The sequence below is a fragment of the Rhinopithecus roxellana genome, chromosome 10 (genome assembly GCF_007565055.1).
Source record: "Rhinopithecus roxellana isolate Shanxi Qingling chromosome 10, ASM756505v1, whole genome shotgun sequence".
NCBI lineage: Eukaryota > Metazoa > Chordata > Mammalia > Primates > Cercopithecidae > Rhinopithecus > Rhinopithecus roxellana.
In genome coordinates, this window is record NC_044558.1 from 4,642,983 (window position 1) to 4,668,474 (window position 25,492).

General features: G+C 40.0%; 2 protein-coding genes across 4 annotated transcripts in view; one reads left to right on the forward strand and one right to left on the reverse strand.

The window, feature by feature from the left end:
• AKAP3 (A-kinase anchoring protein 3) overlaps positions 1-9,309 on the forward strand; it is a 40,335-nt gene extending 31,026 nt beyond the window's left edge. For all 3 annotated transcript variants that reach the window (XM_030939594.1, XM_030939595.1, XM_010359157.2), the window contains one exon: positions 8,929-9,309. In XM_030939594.1, the coding sequence (XP_030795454.1) occupies positions 8,929-9,084 (156 nt within the window). In that variant the 3' untranslated portion in view covers positions 9,085-9,309. The remainder of the gene's footprint in view (positions 1-8,928) is intronic.
• Positions 9,310-10,934: 1,625 nt separating this feature from the next.
• DYRK4 (dual specificity tyrosine phosphorylation regulated kinase 4) overlaps positions 10,935-25,492 on the reverse strand; it is a 40,522-nt gene continuing 25,964 nt past the window's right edge. The window contains 7 exon segments of the mRNA XM_030939596.1: positions 10,935-11,302; positions 11,987-12,162; positions 14,428-14,557; positions 17,652-17,691; positions 17,693-17,713; positions 19,925-20,097; positions 25,173-25,254. Of these exon segments, the coding sequence (XP_030795456.1) occupies positions 11,061-11,302; positions 11,987-12,162; positions 14,428-14,557; positions 17,652-17,691; positions 17,693-17,713; positions 19,925-20,097; positions 25,173-25,254 (864 nt within the window). The 3' untranslated portion in view covers positions 10,935-11,060.

Here is a 25,492-nt window from a genome sequence, read left to right on the forward strand (position 1 = left end):
TATTCTCATACTGATTCAGGTGATTGAACCTGCTGTCACTGGGATGTCTGTGAGCCTAATGTCTTTAAATACATTTGTATTTATTTTTGAATAAATAATATGTGTGCATATTTCAAAATTCAAAAGTACGAAAGGATGCACAGTGAAAATTAAGGGTTGTTTTCTCACTTGTGTGCTCCATCCTATTGCCTTCCCTGGACAAAAAAACCATTTGGATCAGTTTCTTATTTATCCTTCCAGAAATACACACACACACATACATACACGTAAACTCGCAAATTATTATTTTATATATATGTATATCCTCTTCTGCAACATATAGAGCTGCCACATTCTTTTTAATGGCTTTATGTATTTTATAATATATGAAACCATTTCATATATATGTTTTATATATGTTTTATATATTTAACCACTCCCCTATGTATGGATATTTCAGTTGCCGCTATTTTGCACTGTAAGCAATGCTACACTGAATATCCTTGAATATACATAATTTGGCACAGATTCAAATGTATTCACATGTGCTATACACCTAGGAAATGAATTTCAAGGTCACTGAGAATATTATTTGTGTAATTTGATACATGTTACCAAATTGCCTTCCACAGAGCTTGTACCAATTTACACACCTATTAAAACAGTGTAAGAGGACTATTTCCTCACACTTAAACCAGCAGTGCAGGCTAAAATTTTAATTTGCTAAGTTGCTTTACTTTTTGTCTTATTAGGAATGAGGGTGAGTATCTTTGCATATATTTAAGACCATTTGAATTTCCTCTTCTGTGGATAAATTGGTCATAACTTCTGCCCATTTTTCTTTTTTTAACTTTTACTTTAGGTTCAGGGGTATATGTGCTTGTTTGTTATACAGGTAAACTCGTGTCACAGGGGTTTGTTGTACAGATTATTTTGTCACCCAGGTACTAATCCTAGTACCGACCCAATAGTTATTTTTTTCTGATTGTCTTCTTGCTCCCACCCTCCACCCTCAAGTGTCTGTTGTTCCTCTCTTTGTGTCCATGTGCTCTCATCATTTAACTCCCACTTCTGATAACATGCTGTATTTCATTTTCTGTTTCTGAGTTAATTTGGCAACGATAATGGCCTCCAGCTGCATCAATGTTCCTTCAAAGGAGATGGCCGTGCTCTTTTTCACGGCTGCATAATATTCCATGGTGTATATGTACCGCATTTTCTTTATCCCATCTGCCATTAATGGGCATTTAGGTTAACTCCATGTCTTTGTTGTTGTGAATACAGTGTTGCAATGAACATCCATGTGCATGTGTCTTTATGGTAAAACAATGTATATTCCTTTGGGTATACACCCAGTAATGGGATTGCTGGGTTGAATGGTAGTTCTGTTTTTAGCTCTTTGAGGAATTGCCACACTGCTTTCGACAATGGTTAAACTCATTTACACTCCCACCAACAGTGTGTATGTGTTGCTTTTCTCCACAACCTTGCCATTACTTTTAATAATCGCCACTTCTAACTGGTGTGAGATGGTATCTCATTATGGTTTTGATTTGCATGCATCTAGTGACCAGTGATATTGAGCTTGTGTTTATATGCTTGTTGGCCACACATATGTCTTCTTTTAAAAAGAGTCTGTTTGTGTCCTTTGCCCTCTTTTTAATGGGGTTTTTTTCTTGTAAATTTGTTTCAGTTCCTTATAGATGCTGAATATTAGACCTTTGTCAGATGCATAGTTTGCAAATATTTCCTTCCATTATGTAGGGCGTCTGTTTACTCTATTAATAGTTTCAATTGCTGTGCAGAAGCTCTTAAAATTTAATTAGATCCCATTTGTTGATTTTTGCCCTTGTTGCAGTTGCTTTTGGTGTATTCATCATCATGAAATCTTTGCCAGTTCCTGTGTCCAGAATGGTATTGCCTAGGTTGTCTTCTAGGGTTTTTACAGTTTTTAGTCTTCCATTTAAGTCTTTAATCCATCTTGAGTTGAGTTTTGTTTATGGTGTAAGGAAGGGGTCCAGTTTCAATATTCTGTATATGGCTAGCCAGCTATCCCAGCACCTATTCAATAGGGAGTCCGTCCCCATTGCTTGTTTTGGTCAGCTTTGTCGAAGATCAGATGGTTGTAGCTGTGTGGCCTTATTTTTGGGCTCTCTATTCTGTTCCCTTGGTCTGTATGTCTGTTTTTGTACCAGTACCGTGCTGTTTTGGTTACTGTGACCCTGTAGTAAAATTTGAAGTTGAGTAATGTGATGCCGCTAGCTTTGTTCTTTTCACCTAGGATTGCCTTGGTTATTGGCAGGCTCTTTTTTGGTTCCGTATGAATTTGAAAATAGTTTTTTCTAATTCTATGAAGAATTTCATTGGTAGTTTAATAGGAATAGCATTGAACATTTAAGTTGCTTTGGGCAGTATGACCATTTTAACAATATTGATTCTTCCTATCCATGAGCATGGAATATTTTTCCATTTGTTTGTGTCATTTTTGATTTCTTTGAGCAGTGTTTTGTAATTCTCATTGTAGAGATTTTCACCTCCCTGGTTAGCTGTATTCCTAGGTATTCTTTTTATGTTCTCCCCAATTTTTTATTGCATTGTAGGCCTTTTTCTTATTGATCTATAAAAGTTTTATATATTACAAGAAATCAACCTTTATGATACTAAATACAAATGTTTCCTTTGCCATTGGTCTTTTGATTGGTGTGTTGTTGTTGTTGTTGTTGTTGTTTGTTTCTGCCATACAAATGTCATCAAATATGAGACATTTTTCTTTTTGCTGGGTTTTATGTTATATTTTGGAAAACATTCTCCACTTTATGATATTAGCAAAACTTTCTCATTTTTTTTTCTAGTACAGTCATGCATCGCTTAGTCATGGGGATATGTTCTGAGAACTGTGTCATTAAGCGATTTCCTCATTGTGTGAACATAATAGACTGTACTTACACAAACCTAGCTGGTATAGCCTACTGCATGTCTACCTTATATTGTATAGCCTATGGCTCCTAGGCTACACACCTATATACAGCATGTTACTGTACTGAATACTGTAAGCAATTGTAACACCACGGTATGTGTGGATCTAAACATATCTAAATATAGAAAAGGTACAGTAAAAATATGGTTTGAAAGATAAATGGTGCATCTGTGCAGGTCACTTACCATGAGTGGAGCTCACAGGACTGGAAGTTGCTCTGGATGAGTGAGTGACTGAGTGGTGAGTGAATGTGGAGGCCTAGGACATTACCGTTCACTACTGTAGACTTCATAAACACCGTACATTTAGGCTACAATAAATATATTTTAAAATATTTTTCTTTCTTCAATAATAAATTAACAGCTTACTCTAACATTTGTATGTTACAAACTTTTAATTTTTTTAACTTTTTGACTCCTTTGTAATAACACTTAGCTTAAAACACACATTGTACAGTTACACAAAAATCTTTTCTTTATATTCTTTTTTATGAGTTTTTTTCTATTTAATTTTTTTTACTTTTTATTAAAAATGAAGATACAAACACACACATTGACCTAGGCCCACACAGGGTCAGGATCATCAATATCATTGCCTTCCACTTCTGCATGTTCTCCCACTAGAAGGTCTTCAAGGTAAGTAACACTCTTGGAGCTATTATGTCCTATGATGACAATGCCTTTGTCCTGAAGGACCTGCCTGAGGCTGTTTTACAATTAATTTTTTTAATAAGTAGAAGGAGTAGACTAAAATAACACTAAAAGTGTAGTACAGTGAATACAGAAATCAGTACTGTAGTCATTAATTTTCATTATGAAGTACTATCCACTATATGTAATAGTGTGTGCTAGACTTTTCTATAACTGGCAGCATGGTAGGTTTGTTTACAGCAGCATCACCCCCAACAAGTGAGTAATGTGTTGTGCTATGTTACGATAACTATGATATCACTGGAAAATAGGAGTTTTTCAGGTCCATTATAAGCATATGGAACCACCATCATATGTATAGTCTGTGGTTGACTGAAACATCATTATGCAGTGCATGACTGTACTTTTATGATTTTTAAAATATATTTAAGACTCTAATACATTTTGAATTCATTTATATATAAGGTATGAAGTAAGGTTACAATCCTTTTTTTTTTTTTTTTGAGACAGAGTCTCGCTCTGTCACCCAGGCTGGAGTGCAGTGGCGTGATCTAGGCTCACTGCAACCTCTGTCCCCCAGGTTCAAGCGATTCTCCTGCCTCAGCCTCCCGAGTAGCTGGGATTACAGGCACGCTGTAATTTGTGTACTTTTAGTAGAGACAGGGTTTTGCCATCTTGGCCAGGCTGGTCTTGAACTCTTGACCTCATGATCCACCTGCCTCAGCCTCCCAAAGTGCTGGGATTACAGGCATGAGGTACCGCGTCTGGCCATAATCTCTTATTCTTTTCCTGTTCTTTTTCTAAACTTTCTACTCTGTGCCATTGAATTGTCCATCTACTCTTGTACCATTGGCATCCTGTTTTAATTACTGTAATTCTATAATATTTTTGAATATCCGATAGGACTGGAGACTCTTTATTTCTCTGCCTCAGAATTTTCTAGGCTATTCTTGTTTACATTTCCCAGTTTTCATCCCCCATCCATGTGCAACCATTAACCTTTCCATCATTATAAATTTGCCTTTCCTTGACGTTTTATGTAATGGAGCCATAAAGTATGTGGTCTTTTACATCAGGCTCCTCACACTTAGTGTAAGGTTTTTGTGGTTCATCTGTGTTGTAGCATGTATCAGTAGTTTCTTTCTTTTTATTGCTGAAGAGTCCTTCATTATGTAGATATACTGCATTCGTTTTGTCCATCTATCAGTTCATAGATATTTAGATGGTTTCCATTTTTGCTATTATGTGCAAGGCCACTATGAACATGCACATACAAGCCTGTGTGGTTATGTTTTCATTTCTCTTGGGCAGATAATGAGGTGTGGAATTGCAGCATGTTACAATAAGTGTCATTCAATAAATGTAATTTATTTCGCTCTGTCGCCCAGGCTGGAGTGCAGTGGCCTGATCTCAGCTCACTGCAAGCTCCGCCTCCCAGGTTCCCGCCATTCTCCTGCCTCAGCCTCCGAGTAGCTGGGACTGCAGGCGCCCGCCACCTCGCCCAGCTAGTTTTTTTGTATTTTTTAGTAGAGACGGGGTTTCACTGTGTTAGCCAGGATGGTCTCAATCTCCTGACCTCGTGATCCTCCCGTCTCGGTCTCCCAAAGTGCTAGGATTACAGGCTTGAGCCACCGCGCCTGGCCTTTCCCCCCTCTCTTGCCTAGGCTGGAGTGCAGTGGCATAATCATAGTCACTGTAGCCTCCAACTCCCTAGGCTTAAGCGATCCTCCCACCTCAGCCTCCCAAGTAGCTGGGACTACAGGCACCCCCCACCACACCCAGTTAATTGCTGTACTTTTTTATAGAGACGAGGTCTTGTCATGTTGCCCAGGCTGGTCTGGAACTCCAGGGCTCAAGTGATCCGAACACCTCGGCCTCCCAAAGTGCCAGGAAAACAGGCATGAGCCACCACACCCGACCGGTTAAGTGTAATTTCTTAAGAAATTGCCAAACTGTGCTCGCTTCAGCAGCACATATACTAAAAAAGAAATTGCCAAACTCTTTCCTGAAGTGGCTGTAGCATTTTACATTTTCACCAGTAATTTACACAGGTTTCAGTTTCTCCACATCCTGGTCAGTATTCTTCTTTCATTTATTGTAATGATTATAGTGGTATCTCATTGTGGATTTCATCTGGCAAACATACATTAAAATGAAAACTATTGAGCACATTATTCTATTATGTGCTCATTAGCCATTCATATATATTCTTTTAGTGAGATATCCGTGCAATTCTTTCACCCATAATTTGGTTGGATTGTTTCTTCTTGATTAGAATTATAAGAGCTCTTTTATATATTCTGGATACAAGTCCTGTATCTGATATATTTTTGCAAATATTTTCTCTCAGTTTGTGGCTTATCTTTTTATGTAATGGAGTCTTTTGAAGAGCACAATGAAGTCTAATTAGATGACATCCAATTTATCATTTTTTACTTTTATGTCTTGTGATTTTAGTGTCATAACAAATTTTTGCCTACCCAGTGCTCCTCAACCAGGAGCAATTTTGCCCCCCAGGGGACGTTTGGCAATGTCTGGAGGCGTATTTGGCTGTCACAACAGAGAAAGGGATTACCACTGGAGCCAAACAGGTAGAGGCCAAGGATACCTGCTAAACAACATGCAATGAGCAAAATAGCCCCACAACCAACCCAGAAGGCCAGGAGTGCTGAGAGCTGGTAACCTTGACCTATGCAAGGCCATGAAGATTTTCTCCTTGTTTTTGTCTACATGTTTGATAATTTTAGCTCTTATATTTGGGTCTATGATCTACTTTTAGTTAATTTTTGTGAGGTAGGAGTCCAAATTCAGTATTTTGCATATAGATATGAAGGTTATCTTGGCACCATTTGTTGAAAAGAACACTGGGTATCTGGTCCCTCTGAATTATCCGTCTCCTTTATTGAAAAATCCTACTGACCATTAATGTTAGATTCGAGTCTTCTTTTGATTGGCATTTTCATGGTACATCTTTTTCTATAATTTTAACTTATTATATATGAAGTAAGGTTTTCGTAGGCAGCATACACTTGGGTTATATTTTTTGTCCATTCTGACATTTGATATGTTTAGATCATTTACACTTAGCCCAATTTATGGCTATGTTTGGATTTAAGTTTACCATTTTGTTATTTGTCACTTCTCTCTTTTTTCTCCCTGTTTTCCCTTTGCTGCCTTCTCTTGGACTATTTGAACATGTTTTAGTATTCCATTTTAATTTATCTATTGCTTTTTTGACTATATCTTTTTGTGTAGTTTTTTTAGTGGTTAATCTAGGGATTATAATATACATACCAACTTCTCAGAATCCATGCAGCATCAATAGTTAGTTTACCACTTAAGCTGGAATGTAGAAATATTACTACCATATAAGGTTCCTTTCTCCTTCTCCCTTTATAGTTGAGTTGCTTTATGTATTTAATCTACATACTTTGAAAAAACCCTCAGTTACTTTTGCTTTCAACCTTAAAACATTTTTTTTTTTTAAGACAGAATCTCACTCTGTTGCCCAGGCTGGAGTGCAGTGGCCTGATCTCGGCTCATTGCAATGTCCGCCTCCTGAATTCAAGCAATTCTCCTGCCTCAGCCTCCCAAGTAGCTGGGATTACAGGCACATGCCATAATGCCCAGCTATTTTTGTATTTTTAGTAGAGACAGATTTTTGCCATGTTGGCCAGGCTGGTCTCAAACTCCTGACCTCAAGTGATCCTCCTGCCTCAGCCTCCCAAAGTGCTGGGATTACAGGCATGAGCCACTGCTCCTGACCCTTAAAACATATTTTAAAGAACTGAAGAGGATAGCTTACTATTTATACTGAGAGCTTGCTCTTCATTCATTCTTAATATTCCCAGTTTCCTTCTGTTATCATTGTCCTTCTCTCTGAAGAACTTCCTTTAGCAATTCTTTTAGAACACATTTTCTGGCAATGAATTCTCTCAGTTTTATTTAATCTGGCAATGTCTTTAGTTGACTTTCATTCTTGAGTTATAATTTCTGCTGGATATAGAATTCTAATTTGGCAAGTTTTTTTCTCTTAGCAGTTAAAACACATGCCACTTTCTTCTGTCCTCTATGGTTTCTGATGAGAAATTGGCTGTCATTTGACTTGCAGTTCCCCTATAAATGGTTTTCCCTGGATGTTTTAAAGATTTTTTTTCTTTTTCTTTAATTTTCAGTGATTTAGTTATGGTAGGTCTTGGAGTTAATTTCTTTGGGTTTGGGTTTGTTTTATTTTAGGTACCCTGAGCTTTTTGAATGTATAGGTTTAAAACTTTTTGGCAAATTAGGAATACTTTCATCCATTATTTCTTCAAATATGTTTTGCATCATCACTTTTCTCTTCTCCTTTGGTATTCTAATAACATAAATGTTAAAGCTTTTGGTATTGCCCACAAGTCCTTGGGCTCTGTTTATTTTTTAAATGTTTTTTGAAATAAGCTTAATCAATCTTGTATGTTGTTCAGCATGGATAATTTCTGTCAATCTACCTTCGAGTTTACTGACTTTCCTCTCTCATTTACATTCCGCTATTTAGCCCACCCAATACATTTTTATTTTATATTTTGTAGGTAAGTTTTAGTTCTAAAATTTCCATTTGGTTCTTCTATTTCAGTTTCTCACATGGCTATTTATCTTTCTGAAGACGCTCTCAATATTTGGTCTGTTTATTTGCCTGCCCTTTGTCGTAAAAAGTCAAGAGCAAAACGAACAAAATAAAAATCTGATTACTTGAGTTTGTTGCCCTTAGGATTCCAGATAAATGACAGCATTGTATTTATATTAGAATGGTTGCTTAACTAACTTCTCATTTTGTACTTGGAAAAAGAGCTAAAGATAGGATCCAATACCTGCTATGAATTTTGGTTCTGCTAAATACTAGCAGTTAATTCTGACAAATCTCTGTACTTCTCTGGGAAAAATTTTCATGAGGGTTGAATTGTTCTCTGAGGTGCCTTTTTGCTCTAACATTTTAGGATTCTGTGGTCTATGGGGCATAGAAAGCAGCATCCACATTTGTCCACTGGATATTTTCCATCTGCCCTTTTGGTCTTAGGACAATGATGGAGACTTTTATATTAGGGTGAGCTTAGAACCTTAGAATTCTTAGAGAGCAAGATCATGGGCAGGTGGATGTTAACATCTCTTCTTTAAACTAAGAATGATGTCACCAACCTCCTTCTGTTAAACAGGCCAACAAACTTTAACGTCTGTGTTGCAGTTTCCTGAGGTCTGCCTGGCCTCTCTGCTCTAGCCTTGGCAGGCTCCATCTGGCCTGCCATGAGATGCTGTGCCTTGCCACTAGTGTTTTCTTTCCTTTCACAGCTACTTCAGCTCTCAGCTGCTGCTGTGGACAAAGGATGCAGCGTGGGCGAGGTTCTGCAGTCGGTGCTGCGCTATGAGAAGGAGCGCCAGCTGAACGAGGCGGTGGGGAATGTCACACCCCTGCAGCTGCTGGACTGGCTGATGGTGAACCTGTGATCGGCAACCCCACTGCTTTCCCCTCTTCCGGCAGTGGGCCCGGCCCTTATCCCCGCCCTTCTTTCTCACTTCCACACCTCCCCCTCTATATCCTTACAGAGCCCTAACATTATCTTCATACCACTCTCATCAAAGACATGTCATCTTATGCTAGTCACTGAATTTTGCAGATTTTCCTGTCCATGTGAACAAGGACATAAAATTAAAAAATTACAATTAAAGGGCTCCACATGTTTTGTTTCCTTGGGATCCAATGGTACAATCAGGTAAAGAAATCCCAGGAGTGAAAAAAATAACCAGATGAATGGTAAAGGTACAACAGAGCTGGACTGAGAGGCCCTGCTGAAGGTCACTCAGCCTGTCCCCTGTCCATGTCACAATTTGCAGCTTCCATATTTAAACTATTCTCTTAAAATAAGCCACAGTTTATCAAGAATTCATTTTAACCTTTTATAACCATGAAAATCAGAAGATACTTTCTAATATTCAATCAAAATCATCCTGATTACAATGTTGAAGACTTGGCCTCTAATTATCTGCAGTGCTGCAGAACAGTGTCCACCTCCAACTTCATCCATAGTTGAAGATCGTGTCAGGAATGCTCCCAAGGATCTGAGTTCTGTTGCTGGTTTTGTGGCTTTCTGGCTATAGAAACTGGGATAAGTTGCCTGTTCTAACACTGCTCTGACTTAATGTCCATATCGCCCCACTTAAGGAATATTTTCTATTCTTATCCTGAATTTTCTGTGGAAATTTTCTATTCTTGACTCTTCTTTCCATTTAGAAACTTCTCCATTGGCTTCTAATTTTCTTTCTATATCTCTGGGTCTCTTGGGGGACCTCCTCAACTCTGGCAACTCCTTATATATTTATCTTTCCTAGGATTTTCTCTCAACCCTCTGCTATTCTAACTCAAGATCTTCCCTGGGAGATTACATCCAAATCCATTGCTTCAGTGATCTGGTGTCCCCCTTCATAAAATATTATGCAACTATTAAAATGAAAACTATATTGGGGGAGGTTATTCCAAATGCCAAGTAAAAAAATTGTTTTTATATATTCTGTTTCTGATGTTATGATCTTAAGTTTCATGTAAAATTCTATCTGTCCTATGACAACCACATAAAAAATCATGTATTTGTATAGATGAGGATTAGAAAGGGAAGTAAGAAGACATACTTAGAGGTGGCATATGATAGATGAGTGAACATGTCCTGCTTGTTTACCCAGCTTCCTTTCCTTTGGGAAACCTTCCATCCATTGCTCTAGTCTAAAGAAGCATCAGTCACAGCGCCTTCACCATCATGTGGGCTTGGGACCCAGACTGGCCAAGCATCCCAGTCTCCCAGTCACAGTTTCTGTGTCACCATCATTTTGGAGACTCCCTCTTAGCAAGGAAGCCTGTATCTTTTGACTGGATATTGGTGGTTAACTTCTGAGCAGGGCCTGTCATCAGGATGAAGTTAACCATAAGAGAAGCAAGGCTAATAGATGAAGAGGGAGTCTGAGCCCTACAACCTCATTTGAATTCCTGACTCCTGCTGTGCCTGAAACTACATCTACCCTTTCTGATTCCCCAGTTATATAAGTCAATAAATGTCTTCGGCTGTTTAAACTACTTCTGAATTCAGCTTCTATCATTTTCAAACAAAAATCCTGACATAGGTTGGCAGTCATGGGCAAGAAGAAAAAAAATTTTCTTTTGTTTAAGAGTTCCCTTAATGATGCTACAACATTGAGAGTTAAAAACTACCTGCCCCCTCTACACACATAAACACATATGGAATGAATTTAAGTGCAAGGACATCCTTCCACATCCCTCATAAGTGGAATCATGCCAATTGGCCATATTAATAGAGTTTTTTAAAATAAACTTTTATGTATTTAAAAAAAACAGTCTGAAGTATTGTACAATATAAGTGCTGTCTTAATACAAATCACTGGTGGAGAGGAGCAGGACATACCCTCAGCAAAGGTCATACAATAGGGGGTAAAATGTTTGTTTTCTTGAGGGAGAAGTTTTTGCTCTGTCCCGGGGAGGTCATGGACACCTCCGCCCCAACAGGTGCCTCTGACTTCTTGGGAGCTTCTACCAGTTGAGGCAGCTGAACAGTGTCAGCTCCGTGCTGGAGAGAGTCCTGCTGATCCCCTGAAGGCTGAACATGCTTCGTGGAGCCATCGTTTGTTTTCTCTGTAGTCTCGTTGGTGATCTCATCTGCTAAAGGAGAGAGAAGACAGAAGGGAACAAGATTCAAATGTGGATTATATGTGAATTGTCCTTTAGGTTGTACATCACTTAGCAGAAACCATGACTGTGATGATACAAAACCAGTTCATTTGCAAAGCACATTCAACATGCCAGACATTATTCTAAGCACTGTACGTTCACTAATTCATCTGATCATTTCAGCAACCCTGGAGAATAGGCATGATTCTCATTCTCATAAATGGAGATACTGAGCTACAGAGAGGTTAAGTCCACACCTGATAAGTAGTAGAACCAGAATTTAATCCCCAGGTAACCTGACTCTTATGACCATCTACCTAACCACTAGACTATGTTGCACATAAAAATTTGCATAATGCCATAATCTGGCACTGACAGAAATGCTAAAGGTAACTATAGGGCATAAAGGGGTGGACGCATTTAATGAAAAGGGGAGGAGGAGAAAGGAAATTGATTATAGGAGAAAAATGGAAAATCCTAATGAGGGGCAAAAAAGATCCAGGCTAATGCCAAATTTCCCAGAAAAGGAAAATCCCAAAGGTAAGAAATAGCAGGATAGTCATGACGTAGCCACAAGAATTACCCCAGGGTGAGGTTACAGAAATTGACGTGCAAATCCTTCAGAAATGCTTGGCTTCCTGGACTGTGGGAATAGGACTGGTTGACAGGCTGTACCTTTTTTGCTCGAGTGATGACAGCCTTGAACCTTGTCCTTCCTTGTCTCAGAAGGGAAAAAGGAACTGGATTTCCTCAGGGTCTGGGGCCTGGGTTGTGGCTTGAGGTTCCGAGACTGATGAATCCAAGCATGCTTGAGGGCCTGGTCCGGGGTCATGCGAAGAGAAGGTTCCCATCTGCACCCCAACAAAGCCCCTCATGGGTTATTATTTTACTTCCTTTTAATATATTAAAACATTTTTAAAACCCAATAAAGATTTTTATTTAAGCTATGTTGTTATCTCAAAGATATATCATCACAGAACAGAGATCATGGCATATAACTTAAAAGTACCTGGAAACAACTATTGGAAAAATCTTTCTAGAAGATGTGTATAACAAGCCAGGGGATATATATTACAGTCCAAGTCTTCCAGCATTCCTAGAAATTCCCTTATAAGAAATGTCATTTTACAAAAGCTTAATCAATAGGATTTAGGGTTTACTAAGCTAACAATATTAAAAACAGAGATTTGAATTTCCAGACTACAGAACTGGGGCTTCAAAAATATCGCAAGGAGATTTACAGAATTCTAGAATATTAAGATTTGCAAGGGGACTTGGATATAATCCAATCAAACCTGTAATTCAGTAGCAGAATACATTGACCGAATTACCATCATGGAATCACCCTGCCAATTCTTGAGTAATTTCAGTGACAAGACATTAACTCACAGAACCATCTATTCCAATTTTGAAAAACTCTGATTCTTTAAAAGTTCTTGATTTTTATTGTGCCAAAACTGGTTTGCTTCCCAGTAACTTTTACCTAGGTCCTAATTCATCAACCCATTACCATCATACAAAATAACTAATCCTTCTTTTATGGTTCAGTCCTTCAACCATCTGAAAATATTTACATTGCTACTAACTGATAATCATATGATATGGTTTTCACCATCTGGCCACCTTCTGAAATAAGGATATTTTAGCAGTTGTCTAACTGTTGTCCATCATGGTGGGAATAGCTTCTATCACTGCAGGGAGACAGTATGAGCATTCTAGACTCATCAAGATCCTAAAACAGCTCAAACTCTCATTTCTGTGTCAAATGAACTGCTGTTAAACAACATCTTTCCTTTCCTGGACTTTTGGAGTTAGCCTACAAAGTCTAGACACAGGGCTTTACATTTATGCCTATTGAACTTGGCTCAAAACTTTTCATCTCTCATTCCAAAGATTTGCTGATTAGCAATATATATATAAGGTAACAGTCCCCATCAGCCCGACTGCCTCTTGCAAGTTATGAGTAATCCGTCCTTTGCACTAAAGAGAAAATAATGTCTTCCTTGGTGCTAAGCTGTGTTCTGGATGGTCGAGGTTTCCAGATAACCCATCTGTCTCAGCAGTTGGTTTCTGTCATTTGTTAAGGTAGGGGTAAAGATGGGGTACAGGATCCTTCTCTACCTTGATTATTCTGATGAGTGAATAGCATGACCCCCTACAATGGGAATACTTTCATCACTACCTCATGGTTCACCCTCTGAGCTAGTACCGAAATTCCAGAGTGCGCAGATGCCAGAAGAGTATTTTGATAACACTACTCCATCCATCTGGAAGAATAAGAGACTGTAATGATACGATCTTCTAAAAATACTAAATTATAGGACTGATGGAACTGGAAGGGAGCTTAGGAATACCCTATTGTATAGGAAAGAACACTGAGGCCCAGACAAAAGTGATGACTTGCCAAGTATCACATGGATAATCTACTTGCCACTCTGTGGAGCTAGATTCACCTCTTTAATAGTCGTAAAATAATAAGAATAGCTAACGTTTTCTAAACACCTTTTAAACTGGGCACTGTGCTGGGTACTATGACTTAAGTGCAGACAATTTCTAAGATTCAAAATATGCATATAGATTGTTAAAAGTTGTACATAATAAATGGTTCACAGCTCACCCTTCCCCTAATTCCCTAATATAAGAGGATTTGGGTACTAAATCCTAGGGGGATGGGGACAGGCCCTGAAACCAGTTTACACTGGATGTGTATGCAAATCATTACAACAAGCACTCAGCAGGTTGGCTTCAGCTCACAGAGCAGAAGAAATTCAGGACTGGCCTCCAATCTCACTGTCAGGCAGTGTGAGGCCAGGAAGATGACAAACTCTACCATACACTGTGTATTCCTGGGCAAGTCTCTTAATCTCTTTGAATCCCAACCTCCATACGTGTAAAATAGAACAAATCATCCTCCCTGACAACCACACAGTAGGGAGAGAGAGATGTCTGATGAGACAACAGATGTGGAAGCAATTTGTAGACTTTAAAGCTCTATTGTTAGCATTTCTTGTTACTTTCATAACTATCTCCCAGCCTTCGACTTTCACCAGCGAACGTGTGTCAAAGTACAGCATTTCAGAGGAAACCCCGAGGCAGAGATATCCCAACAAACTCACACCAAACACCTTCTGAGGAAGTCCAGGAAGCTGGTGTCATAGGTTTTCAGCATCATCGTGAGGTCCTTGGAGTCTGGGTATCTTTTCTTCCCCCTGTTGTTGGTTATATTTTTAGGAAAACCTTTGGAATCTGTAGAGATACAACATTCTGTCTTTAGTTTCAGGTGTAAATATTTACTGGTCACATCATGCTGCTGCTTAGAGTGGCCTCTGTAGCTCTTTTGCTCTTTGTCTTACACACTCGCCTCATGCCACACCCCAATAAACACACACACACACACATACACACACACACACAGACTCAGTTTGAAATAACCATGTGTAGATTACCCAAGGAATACAATTTACTTTAACAATTGATTTTTTCCTACTATTATGTTCTGAGCTTCCTTCCCACTACCTCCTCTCCAAATCAAAGAAATAATTTAAGTGGTTTAACACCAAGATAAAATAATAATGCTACTGATAATAATCATAATGGTAAAGTAAATCTTAAGTGACAAGGTCCTGTGAAATTGTACAAAGATCCATTTCCTTTTGGATCATGGCCTCAGCCCTCCCACTTCATCCTACCTTGCCCTTTTTAACAATGACCCAAGAATCAAGCGCACAGTCTTATAAATAACGAAACTCCTAAAGTCATGATCGTGTAAGTGTTTTCTTGTACAAGCTTTTCTCACTCTGGCCCTCATTAATCATTCCCTCCATTCCCTTCCTACTGCCTGAGCCACCTAGGCCACCTAAGTATATTATCTTACCAGCCTTGAGACAACAGCATTTTGCTGCTAATTGCGGGTATTAACTAGGAGTTGCCAGGGGCTGAGGAGCTGTTGGCAGCCCAAACCTGGGAAAGGGAGTCAAGAACTGAAGTGAACAACAGTGTTTCCCAAATTCATCTTGTCATAAGAATCACAAGGAGCTGTCATTAAAAACGTCAAATCCTGGGTCCTATCTCAATCTTCCCATAGCTTATAGAAGAGAATCATAGGAATTTTAGCTTTTCTGCCAAGTCCCCAAATGATTCTTACATTTGGATAGATTTTGGAAAACACTGACGAAGATGCAGTTCTCAGCAACATTCCTTCTTTCACAGGAAGTGAAGACATGGATGTTGCTGCCAAAATCCTATCATCATCCTAAAGCCTAGTGCTAATGGTTGAAATAAGGAACTCTGTGAAGTGGGTGTGCCTATGTCTTTAGCACGTTCCTGCGAAGGTGCTCTATGTTCCCCTCCTGCTAGTCCCCACCTAGATGCTATCTCATGAGTTCAGTGTTGCAGGCTCAAGATGTGTCTTCCCACAATGACTCTGCCTAATCTGAAAGGCTGAATTATTAAGTTGTGGGTAGAAAAAGTATATTTGGGATCCGAAGACCGGTTCCCTTGGTCCATGTGTAAGTTATACTGGGGAGCCAGCCAGATCCTCTGCCTACCGCCAGATTGCTCGGTTAATGTGTGGGCACCATTCTATGGCAACCAGGACACTGCCCTGCTCAGAGGCAAGGTCTCCAAAGCTCCAGCCATGATACAAGGTGATGTTTAAAAGAATTAACCATTGGAGGCCGGGCGCGGTGGCTCAAGCCTGTAATCCCAGCACTTTGGGAGGCCGAGACGGGCGGATCACGAGCTCAGGAGATCGAGACCATCCTGGCTAACACGGTGAAACCCCATCTCTACTCAAAATACAAAAAACTAGCCGGGCGAGGTGGCGGGCGCCTGTAGTCCCAGCTACTCGGGAGGCTGAGGCAGGAGAATGGCGTGAACCCGGGAGGCGGAGCTTGCAGTGAGCTGAGATCTGGCCACTGCACTCCAGCCTGGGAGACAGAGCCAGACTCCGTCTCAAAAAAAAAAAAAAAAAAAAAAGAATTAACCATTGGAATCAATGGCATGGAACCGACTAATCAGAATGGAAGACAGCCCTGGCACTGGAGTGGGATCATAGAGCACCTCTGCCTGCTTGGCCTTCAGCTTTTAGGTTTTGGATCATGGAGAGTTTAAGGAGTCCTGGGAGAGGGCCAGGGAGCCTGCAGTTGTGGCAGGGCTCTGTACCATGTGGCTTTTTACCAAATGGTACAGAAATAGACAAATTACAACCCCCACATGGCTGAATCAGTTCATACTGGCCAGCATGACCCAAATCCTTTTATCCTAAAGGATCTCCCCACGAGAGTGTTTTGGACCTTCCTACTGATGGGGCAAGTTGTGAACAGAAATTTGCATACACATTCAGAGGTTGCTTGCAGTTGAAAATCAGAGGTGGGAGGGCCAGGAATGTCTGGGATTGTATAGTCAGAGGGAGTCCATGAACCGACCTGGTAACAATGGCTGGTGAGAAATGTCACTCCAGGTAGCATGGAGTCCCTGTCTGTGGAGTTCCCTTTTCCTTCTATTTGGCTTTGCTCCACTTTGCTGGCCTTCAGGCCACGCTGGCTGTTTCTACCTGGGACTCTGAGCTTCCTGTGGTTCTTTAAAGGGATTTTAGGTCTGGGACTTGCTGCATCTTTTTGGTGCATGTGCATTGAAAGCCCTGCCTCAGTTGATGCCTTGTTGACCCATCCTTCCATGTTGTATAGGACCACTTAAATAGAAAGGCAGAGGATCATAAAAATCCAGAATTCTGGGAATTATGAGGAGAGGGGCAGCCAGGACTGTGGACGAAGTTTACTCCCAACAATCAGACAGATGACACACACATAACTACCAGCCACAACACATCAGAGCAAAACTAAGTCCTTGCTTAACCGTTGCAATGAACCTGGCACAGTAAGGTCTGGAGGATAAGAAGAATTCTAGCAGGGGAAACAAAACTGCAGCGATGGAATTTTCCACTATTCTGGAAATGAGGCTTCTGCTCTTTGATTTCCCTGCACAGCGCATAGTGTGACAGGGCAAGTTGCTTGGGAGAGTGGAGAGAACTTCCAGGAGAGGATGCAATTACAATATTTTGAGGTTGCAATATCTGCTGATAGCTCTTCTGAGCAGGGACCTGGCCATTCTCCTCCTCCTGAACATTTTTACTGTCGAGACCCCATTCGTCCTGTGACTCCCATCCCATCTCCATCATGCTATCTGGTTCCCCTGCTCATTCTCTTTTCCTTCTCTGAAAGAAGCTCTTCATCACAGTCCTTTGGTATGTGGCCAGGGGAAAAGAATGAAATGGGCCTTAAGGTCTGGTAGGTGTCTTCAAGGCCTGTGATACCTCATTAGACACACTAGACACACTTACCAAAGAATGTCTGTCTCCTGGAGGCCGTCTGAATGAAGCCAGGCTGGCGGCAGACCCAGCACCTTAATAAGAACAATTCAATTGGTTCACTCTTTGTGGGATCACAGATTCAAAGGCTGAGGCGTGGGGCGTACTTTGGCCAAGCTTTGCCTTCTACAGATAAAGATCCAAAGCATTAAGTAATAACATCAGGTCAGTAGCAGAGCAAACCCAGAGCCTGAGCCTTTTCACTCCTAATCCAGGGCTGGTTTCCTATCCTAAGAATCAACACTGGCCATGTTATTCTACACGAACATCAGCACCAACTAGGGGTGAGACACCACTCTTGAGAGCAGCCAGATGTCATTGTCAAAGTAAACAAACTAGTATCCATGCTGCCATGTCGGAATTAAAGAATGATATATCCCACCATGGAGCACTGGAAAGGGAGAAGAAAAGAAGATGAAAATCACCGGATGAGCATCGGACAATTACAAGACAAAATACCGTCTGGAAAAGAAAAGTGTAGCACCTACTTGTTCATCTTTTCCTACTGCAACTTGGAGGGGCACACAGAGATAAGGAAATTACAGTGTGGGTCACCTGCCCTTGCTGCTCGGTTCCCAGTCATAATCCATGCATTATCCTGCTCTTCTGTTCCTCAGACCTTTGACACTGAGGTCAAGAGGAAGCTGAGTCAGTTCTGGGGCTGTAAGAAAGTTGAAACATAGGCCCCGTTCTCTTTGGTAATGGAAGCAGGAGCGGCCTGGGAATGCTTTATAAAATCATTCATTATCAACCTTAGAAGCCATCTACTCCGCTCCCCTCATTTTACAGTCCAGAGCCGGGAAATGACGAGGCAAAAAGACAGAGCCAGGACTAGGACCCCAGGTTTAATGACTCGCAGGACAGTTTTCATTCCACCGCAGCTATTTTTACCTAAGTTATTTTAATATTTTATTGTTAGTTTCAATCATGAAATGAAATTGTCTATGTTTAATCATTCTCAAGGCTATGTGTGTTTCTCTATCTGTAACTTTGAGACAATCTGGAAAACAGAAATTTGGCAAAGATATAGATAGATAGATAGATAGATAGATAGATAGATAGATAGTAGATAAATAGACAGATAGACAGATAGCCAGCCAGCCAACCAGCCAGCTAGCTTGGTGTTTGCACACAAAATATCTTTGTTCACTGGGAAAATCCTAAAATGTAAAATTTTACATTTTTAAGGTTATTTTTCTGTTTTGTCTAATTTAGTTCCATAACAAGATGGCTTTCCAATGAGTCTTGGTAAAGCCTTGCTTAAGGAGATAGTTTTCCCAGAAAATTGTCATTTCCCACAATGAATGACTAATGCCTGAACAATACACATATTTTGAAGTCAAATAATTTCCAATTCTTGTTTTCAACATTTTAATCGGGGTGTCAGCTGACAGGTTGGTAAACATAATTTTAGATGACAGATCACCATTTGAGTCTTACATAGAACTCAAAATGAGTCACCGAATTAGACGACATTAATTAGAACAGGCTTCCTCACTGGGTTCACATATACACCACCAAGCAATTGGAATCACATTGATCCTGAGCCTGGACATTCTAGCAAGACGCATTATTCACCTATGGGTATAGGCATTCACTGGAAAAAGAAAACCCAGCTCTATTCATTTTTCTAAGAGCTGTACACCCAATTAGATTTCACATTTTATTTTCAACAATTATCAAAATTTGCACACCAGATATATTTTAATGGTAACTTACCAAAAAGAAATTTTTACACATGAAGCTTATGGTATCAGAAAACGTTTAAAGCTATAATGATTGACAGAAGTTTCTAAACATAAACATATATTAAATTAGAATAAAATTCCGTGGAGGAAGTAGAAGAAAGAGTAGAAACAAAAAGCAAAAAAGAACAAAGTGAAATAAATGCACAACTCTTGAGAACTTGCTCACATACTTTCAGATAGATTTTAATGGGTGTCATGTCAGTCTGGTTTTGCATTCTTTTGGGTATTTTTGAAACAGTGGTGTAACAGTTTTATTTTAAAATGTCACTATTTACAATATGATGGAAATGACATCCTCTGCAACTATTTAAAGTTATGATAAAAATGTTAGATGTCGACTTGACAAGCACAAGGGAGTACACAATTTAAAACTACTTTTAGCAAATACCCACAACGCAAAGTATGCAGGCCATGGCCCTGGGAGAGTCTGATGCAGCCCAGTGTCTGAGGGCCAAGCCCACGGTCTCCGCGGGAGCTGACCGCCAGCCCTCCCCGTACCTCCATGATGCAGGCCAGCTGCTCCACCTCATTCTCCCCGGGGAACAGCGGGTTGCCTGTGTACAACTCTGCCATGATGCAGCCCAGGCTCCACATGTCAATGGCCATGTCGTACGGGTGGCCCAGGATCACTTCTGGGGATCGGTAGAACCGGCTTTGGATGTACGTGTATACTGCGGAGGCAACGTGAGAAAAACCTCGTGGGAAAAGCTTCCTACTCTCCGGAACGCTCTCCCCCAGGGCACCTTTTCAGTTCGACTGCGCCCTCGCTGGCGGGGAAAGGGAGGTGCAGCTGGCCAGCACTCAGAACTCTCATTACACCTAACAGCATCAAATCCCACAGCAATCGGCTTCTAAAGGAGGTGTTATTGTCCCTGCTTTATTGATAACGAACTCCAACGTAGCCATTGTTGTAGGAAAGTGAATTTCAGTCAGCCAAGTTTATGACAAACAAAACATAAGACTAAGTTTTCAAACTGTCAGATTAATTTGGGGTAGACAGCTTCTGAGTCTTGTGACTTGGCAAGGGAAGAGGCATATCAAGTTAGAAAGGGAGCGTGCAAAGTGTATATTCAATATAGTATGTGCACTTGTTGTATAGAAAGAAAAATCTCAACAGATGAGGATGAACAGACTGAAGTCGAAGAAATGGAACACGGTAGTTATTTCCACATAACTGGGGTTGCTGGTTACCTGGGGAGGAGCAGGGATTCTGTACCCACTTTTCTGTTGTTTACATTGGTTATTGTCAGAACACAATTCTGTGATTTAAAACAAAATAGAGATTTAATAAAAATAATGTTTGTATCCTGCCTGCTTCCCAAATGTATTTGTGGTACTTTGCAAAGTTGATATGCACAGAGTATTTTAGAACACGGATTTAATGGTATTTACTACATTATGTTTAGTATGTGCCAGGCACGATTCCAAGTACTTTTATAGATACGCCCTTTCAACTCTTACATTAATTGTGTGAAGCAAGTAGTATTATTGCCTCCAATTTAAAGAAGAGAAAACGGAGGCATACAGAGGTTAAAATGTCAAGGTTACTCAGCTCTAAGTGACAGAGCTGGGATTTGAGAGTAGGCAGTCCAGTTCTAGTATCAATACTAGATACTGCCTCACAGTTAAAATAAAGATAAAAAAAGAAGTCAGAAAATATGCAAAGGGGGAAATGACTGCTAGAAATCAAGGAAAAAATAATTACAAATTCAGTTCTGAGCATCTTGGCAGCCAAGATAAATGACAACTGATAAGTTACACAACTTTCAACATCTGAGAAGAGAAAACATACAAGTTCTTTGTAGGAAGCATTATTTTTTAGCTGGAATTTCTTATAGGATTCATACGTAAGAGACATAAAGGTCTTATGTCCTCAAAAATTGATCCGCCAGAGAGAGGCCTGGATGGAGGACACAGTGGCATGCTGTTGCCATGGCAGTGTGGTCCTGGCTGCTGCCAAGGCAGGTGCCGGGGTCTCCCTTGCCTCAATGTGAAGAGCTTAGAAAGAGGAGGAGAGCAGAACTCCCCTGGCCATCTCTGTGACCCCAGCTGCCACATTTTACACAGCCAGGAGGGAGATAGAGGGAGAGAAGGGAAGGACGATGCGGAGCGGAAATATTAATGGTGGGAGAGACGAAAATGAATGAAAATAAAGATACTGATTCAAAAGAAAGTGAAGAATACAAAGGTGACTCTGAAAAGGACCTGGAGTGGTTAACTAATGAAAATGAAAAAAGTGATGCCAGCATAATAGAGATGGCTTGTGAGAAGGAAGAGACTATTAACCAAGACTTCAAAGAGAATGGAACAGTAATAGAACACGCCAAACGGCTTTCTGATCCTGACAAATCTTTGCAGGCTGAGGTCCCACCTGAGAAGAAATGACTTGATTTCTGTTCCAAGCATTCAACCTTTGGATCCCATATCAGATTCAAATAGTGAAAACTCTTTCCAGGAATCCAAAACTAGAAAGCAGAAAGACTTGGAGGAGGAAGAGGATGAGGAAGTAAGGAGATATATTATGGAGAAAGTTGTACAAGCTAACAAGCTTCTACAGCATCAAGAAGCTGTGAATGATAAAAGGGAGCAAAAACTTAAGCTCAAGGACAAATTAGTTGATCTGGAAGTTCCTCCGCTAAAAGACACTAACACTTACAAAAATTATTTTGAAAATGAAAGGATTATGTTTGGGAAACTGTCACAGTTATGTATTTCCAAATATTTGGGACAAGTAAATGTGCTCCTGTCACTTACTAATGGAAGCTGTGAAATAAACAAGGATAGGACAATCCTGGTGGAGAGAGATGGAAAATGTCAACTTCTGAGTTTACAAGACACTGAGAGTCAGGGGGTTTTGCCTGCCAATAATAATGCAAACAGTACAGAAAATGACCCTCAGCAGTTGTTACCCAGATCTTCCAACTCCTGTGTCAGTGGCATCAAGAAAGAAGATTCTGCAGGAAAGATTGACGCTGTCACTCACTCATCAACAGGACAGCCGCTGGCTTATATCCCTCAGCCACCACTCAACTGCAAGACTTGTCTAATTCAGATCGAAGTAAAGGGAATGGGAAATCTAATCAGGACAGAGTCTGCACATATCTCACCAGTGACCTCAACGTACTGTCTTTCCCCTTGACAGAAAGAACTACAAAAACAACTAGAACAACAGACAGAAAAGCTGAAAAGAGAGGAAGAGCAACAGAAAATAGAAGAAGAGAAAGAAAAAAAAAGAGGGAGAATGACATGGTATTTAAAGCATGGTTGCAAAAGAAAAGAGAGCAGGTCTTAGAAATGAGGAGAATTCACCAAGCAAAGCAAATTGAAGACATGATCAGTAGAGTAAGCAAAACTTCTCTGAAAAATAAGTTCATACAGATATGAAAGCTGAACTTATTTACAGAAGGGAGTCTGGATATCAGACTAACAGCCTATGAAAGAAGTAGAAAAGTGGTTCAAGAACTACCCTTGCAAAAGATGCAACATGCAGATGACTTTCCAAGCAGGTTCTAAGAGGCCTTGTGAAAAGAAAATGATTCCCATTTTCTTCAGACTTTGATGGAACAGAAAATAGAAAAGGTCAATTCGTTTTTTCAAGATGTAACTTTGGTATTCAAACAGGACAAAGATACACACACACGCGAAAAAAAACCCTATAGACTGGTCTCACTTACGACTAGACATATAGAAATCTTATGTAAATCTTTAGCAAATTAAAGACACCAAATTATTTAATTTAAAAAAATGTTTAAATTGAAAATCCAAGAGAAAATTTTAAAAATCATCCATATCCTTACTAAAAAAAAGATATATATGTAAAGTCAAAGTCGAAAATTCAACCCCAAGCTCTTCCAGGCTCATCTCCAGTGATAACCAGTTTTAACAGTGTGGTGCAAATCCTTTTCTATCTTATTTATCGATTTACATGTCAAAAGTTTCATTATTCAGTTTTTTTCACTTACTTCATCATGGAGATCTTTCTAGGCCATTACATTTAAATCTCTCTTTTCAAATAGCTGCGTGGTATAACAGTGTTAATTTATTAAACCATTCTTCATTTGTAGATGTTTAGGTTGGTTCTAATGTTACGCTACTTAACAGTGCAGTAGTGAAGATGTACGTTCTATGGGAACATCTGTCATCTGGAGGACAGGTTCTTCAGAGGGGAATTTATAATTTTTGAAGGTTTAGAGTGAAATGTTTGGTTAAAGATGCAAAAGTAACCTTCCAAAAGGTAATACGAATTTATAGTTCCTCCAACAATGTGTGAGAGTGAATGGGCTAACACTGCATGTGGTGCATCAACTTATTTTTTTCTTCAAATTAATAATATACCTGCTTGTATATGAGCACGTGTGAGAAATAAGAAGAAATAGATACAGGACTCTACCCCTAGTTTTTGGCACAGAGTTCCTAAAACCTTTTTAATTTCTTGAGTGATAGGGATTCTACATGTATCTCTTGTTCTAATAATTGATCTTTTGTCCTGGCTTCTGACATAGAGCTCCTAATCCTTTGGAACTTCTTAGGTGATAGGACTCTCTTTGTTCTAATGAGATGACTCTTGGTGGGCTCCTGAATAGGGTCTGGTTGCCGGAAAGACTAAGCCGTGATTAGAAGCTTGGAACTTGCAGTTCTAACTCGTTTCTTCTAGGAAGGGGGAAGGGGCTAGAAATTGAGTTAAGAATCTCAATGACTATGTGATGAAGCCTTCATAAAAATCCCCAAGCTGCAGGATTCAGAGAGCTTCCAGGGTATGGGCAATGCGGTGTTGGGAGGGTGGCATGCCCCCAAGAGGGCATGGAAGCTTCACACCCCTCCCAAATATTTTGCCTTGTGTATCTCTCCTCTGTGTCTTTTGTCACATTCTTTATTAATAAACTTGTAAATGTTTTTTCCTGGAAAAAAAAATTGATCTGCCTAACATTTGGAAACATCTATCTAGTAATCCTTTCTTCAGCCTCAGGAAGCTTCCTCTGACAGCCCTTGTCACCTTAAAGGCTGGTCCCAAAGTCCCTCTGTTGTGTACCTTTAACACAGCCTGTGTACATCTCTAATCATTGTATTCACCATATTATTTTTATCTTTCTGTCTCTTACATTAGATCATAAGCAACCTGAGGACAGGGAATGTTCATTTTTTGTTCCTGGTACCCAGGACAGTGACTGACACAAAACAGATCATAAATGTCTGTTGAATGGTACATGTTGTCTATAGCGAACCTGATAGAAGCCAAAAGAACACAATATTGAATCAAGTTCAGTAAACGCTGTGAAAATGTACTCTAGAGCTACTTTTTGGATCCTAGCTTGAAAAAGTATAAAACCGAGAGGATCTGGGGCAGCGAATTCCAAGCTTCAGAATGACGATGGTTTCTGAAGTGCAGACTCCCAGCTACTTCCCAGAAATTTGGATTAGGAACATGCGCTGTAAGGCCCTGGAAACTATCATTTTTCGGAGCCCCAAAGCAATTCAGATACACATGTAGTCAGTTTTGGGACTCACTGTTCTTGGATAATTCCATATCCACAGAATATGAGAGCTTGAAAGCACCCTTTTAGTACTTGGATACAACTTTCTCATTTTATAGATGAGGAAACTTGGGCTCAGAGAAATGAAGCACCTTGTTCAGAATCAGACTGGTAGTGGTGATAGCTGAGCCCAGGCTAGAAGCCAGGTGACCTTGTATGTGAAGGGAGATAAATTGCAATAGGAAAACTCAGATGACGGGACTGGCATGGCCTACCTTTCTGGTGTTCATAACAGCTTGATCCAAAGTCAATGACTTTAACAGAGACTTGGCCCTTTTGGTATAGCACTATATTTTCCTAGAGAGAAGAAAAGACATATGTCAAGCTACAGTAATGCTGCCCTAGGCCCTCTGCTTACCTTAATGCTCCCCATCCTTCAGGGCCCAGTTCAAATATGACCACCTCCACGGGCCTCCTCCCACATCCTCTCCAAAATCCCATCATCCTCCCCTTTGACTTCCCATTTGATTTGTGGTCGGTATTTCTCTTTTGGACCTCATAGTCACTGCTTTGCAGTTTCGTTTGCATATATTTT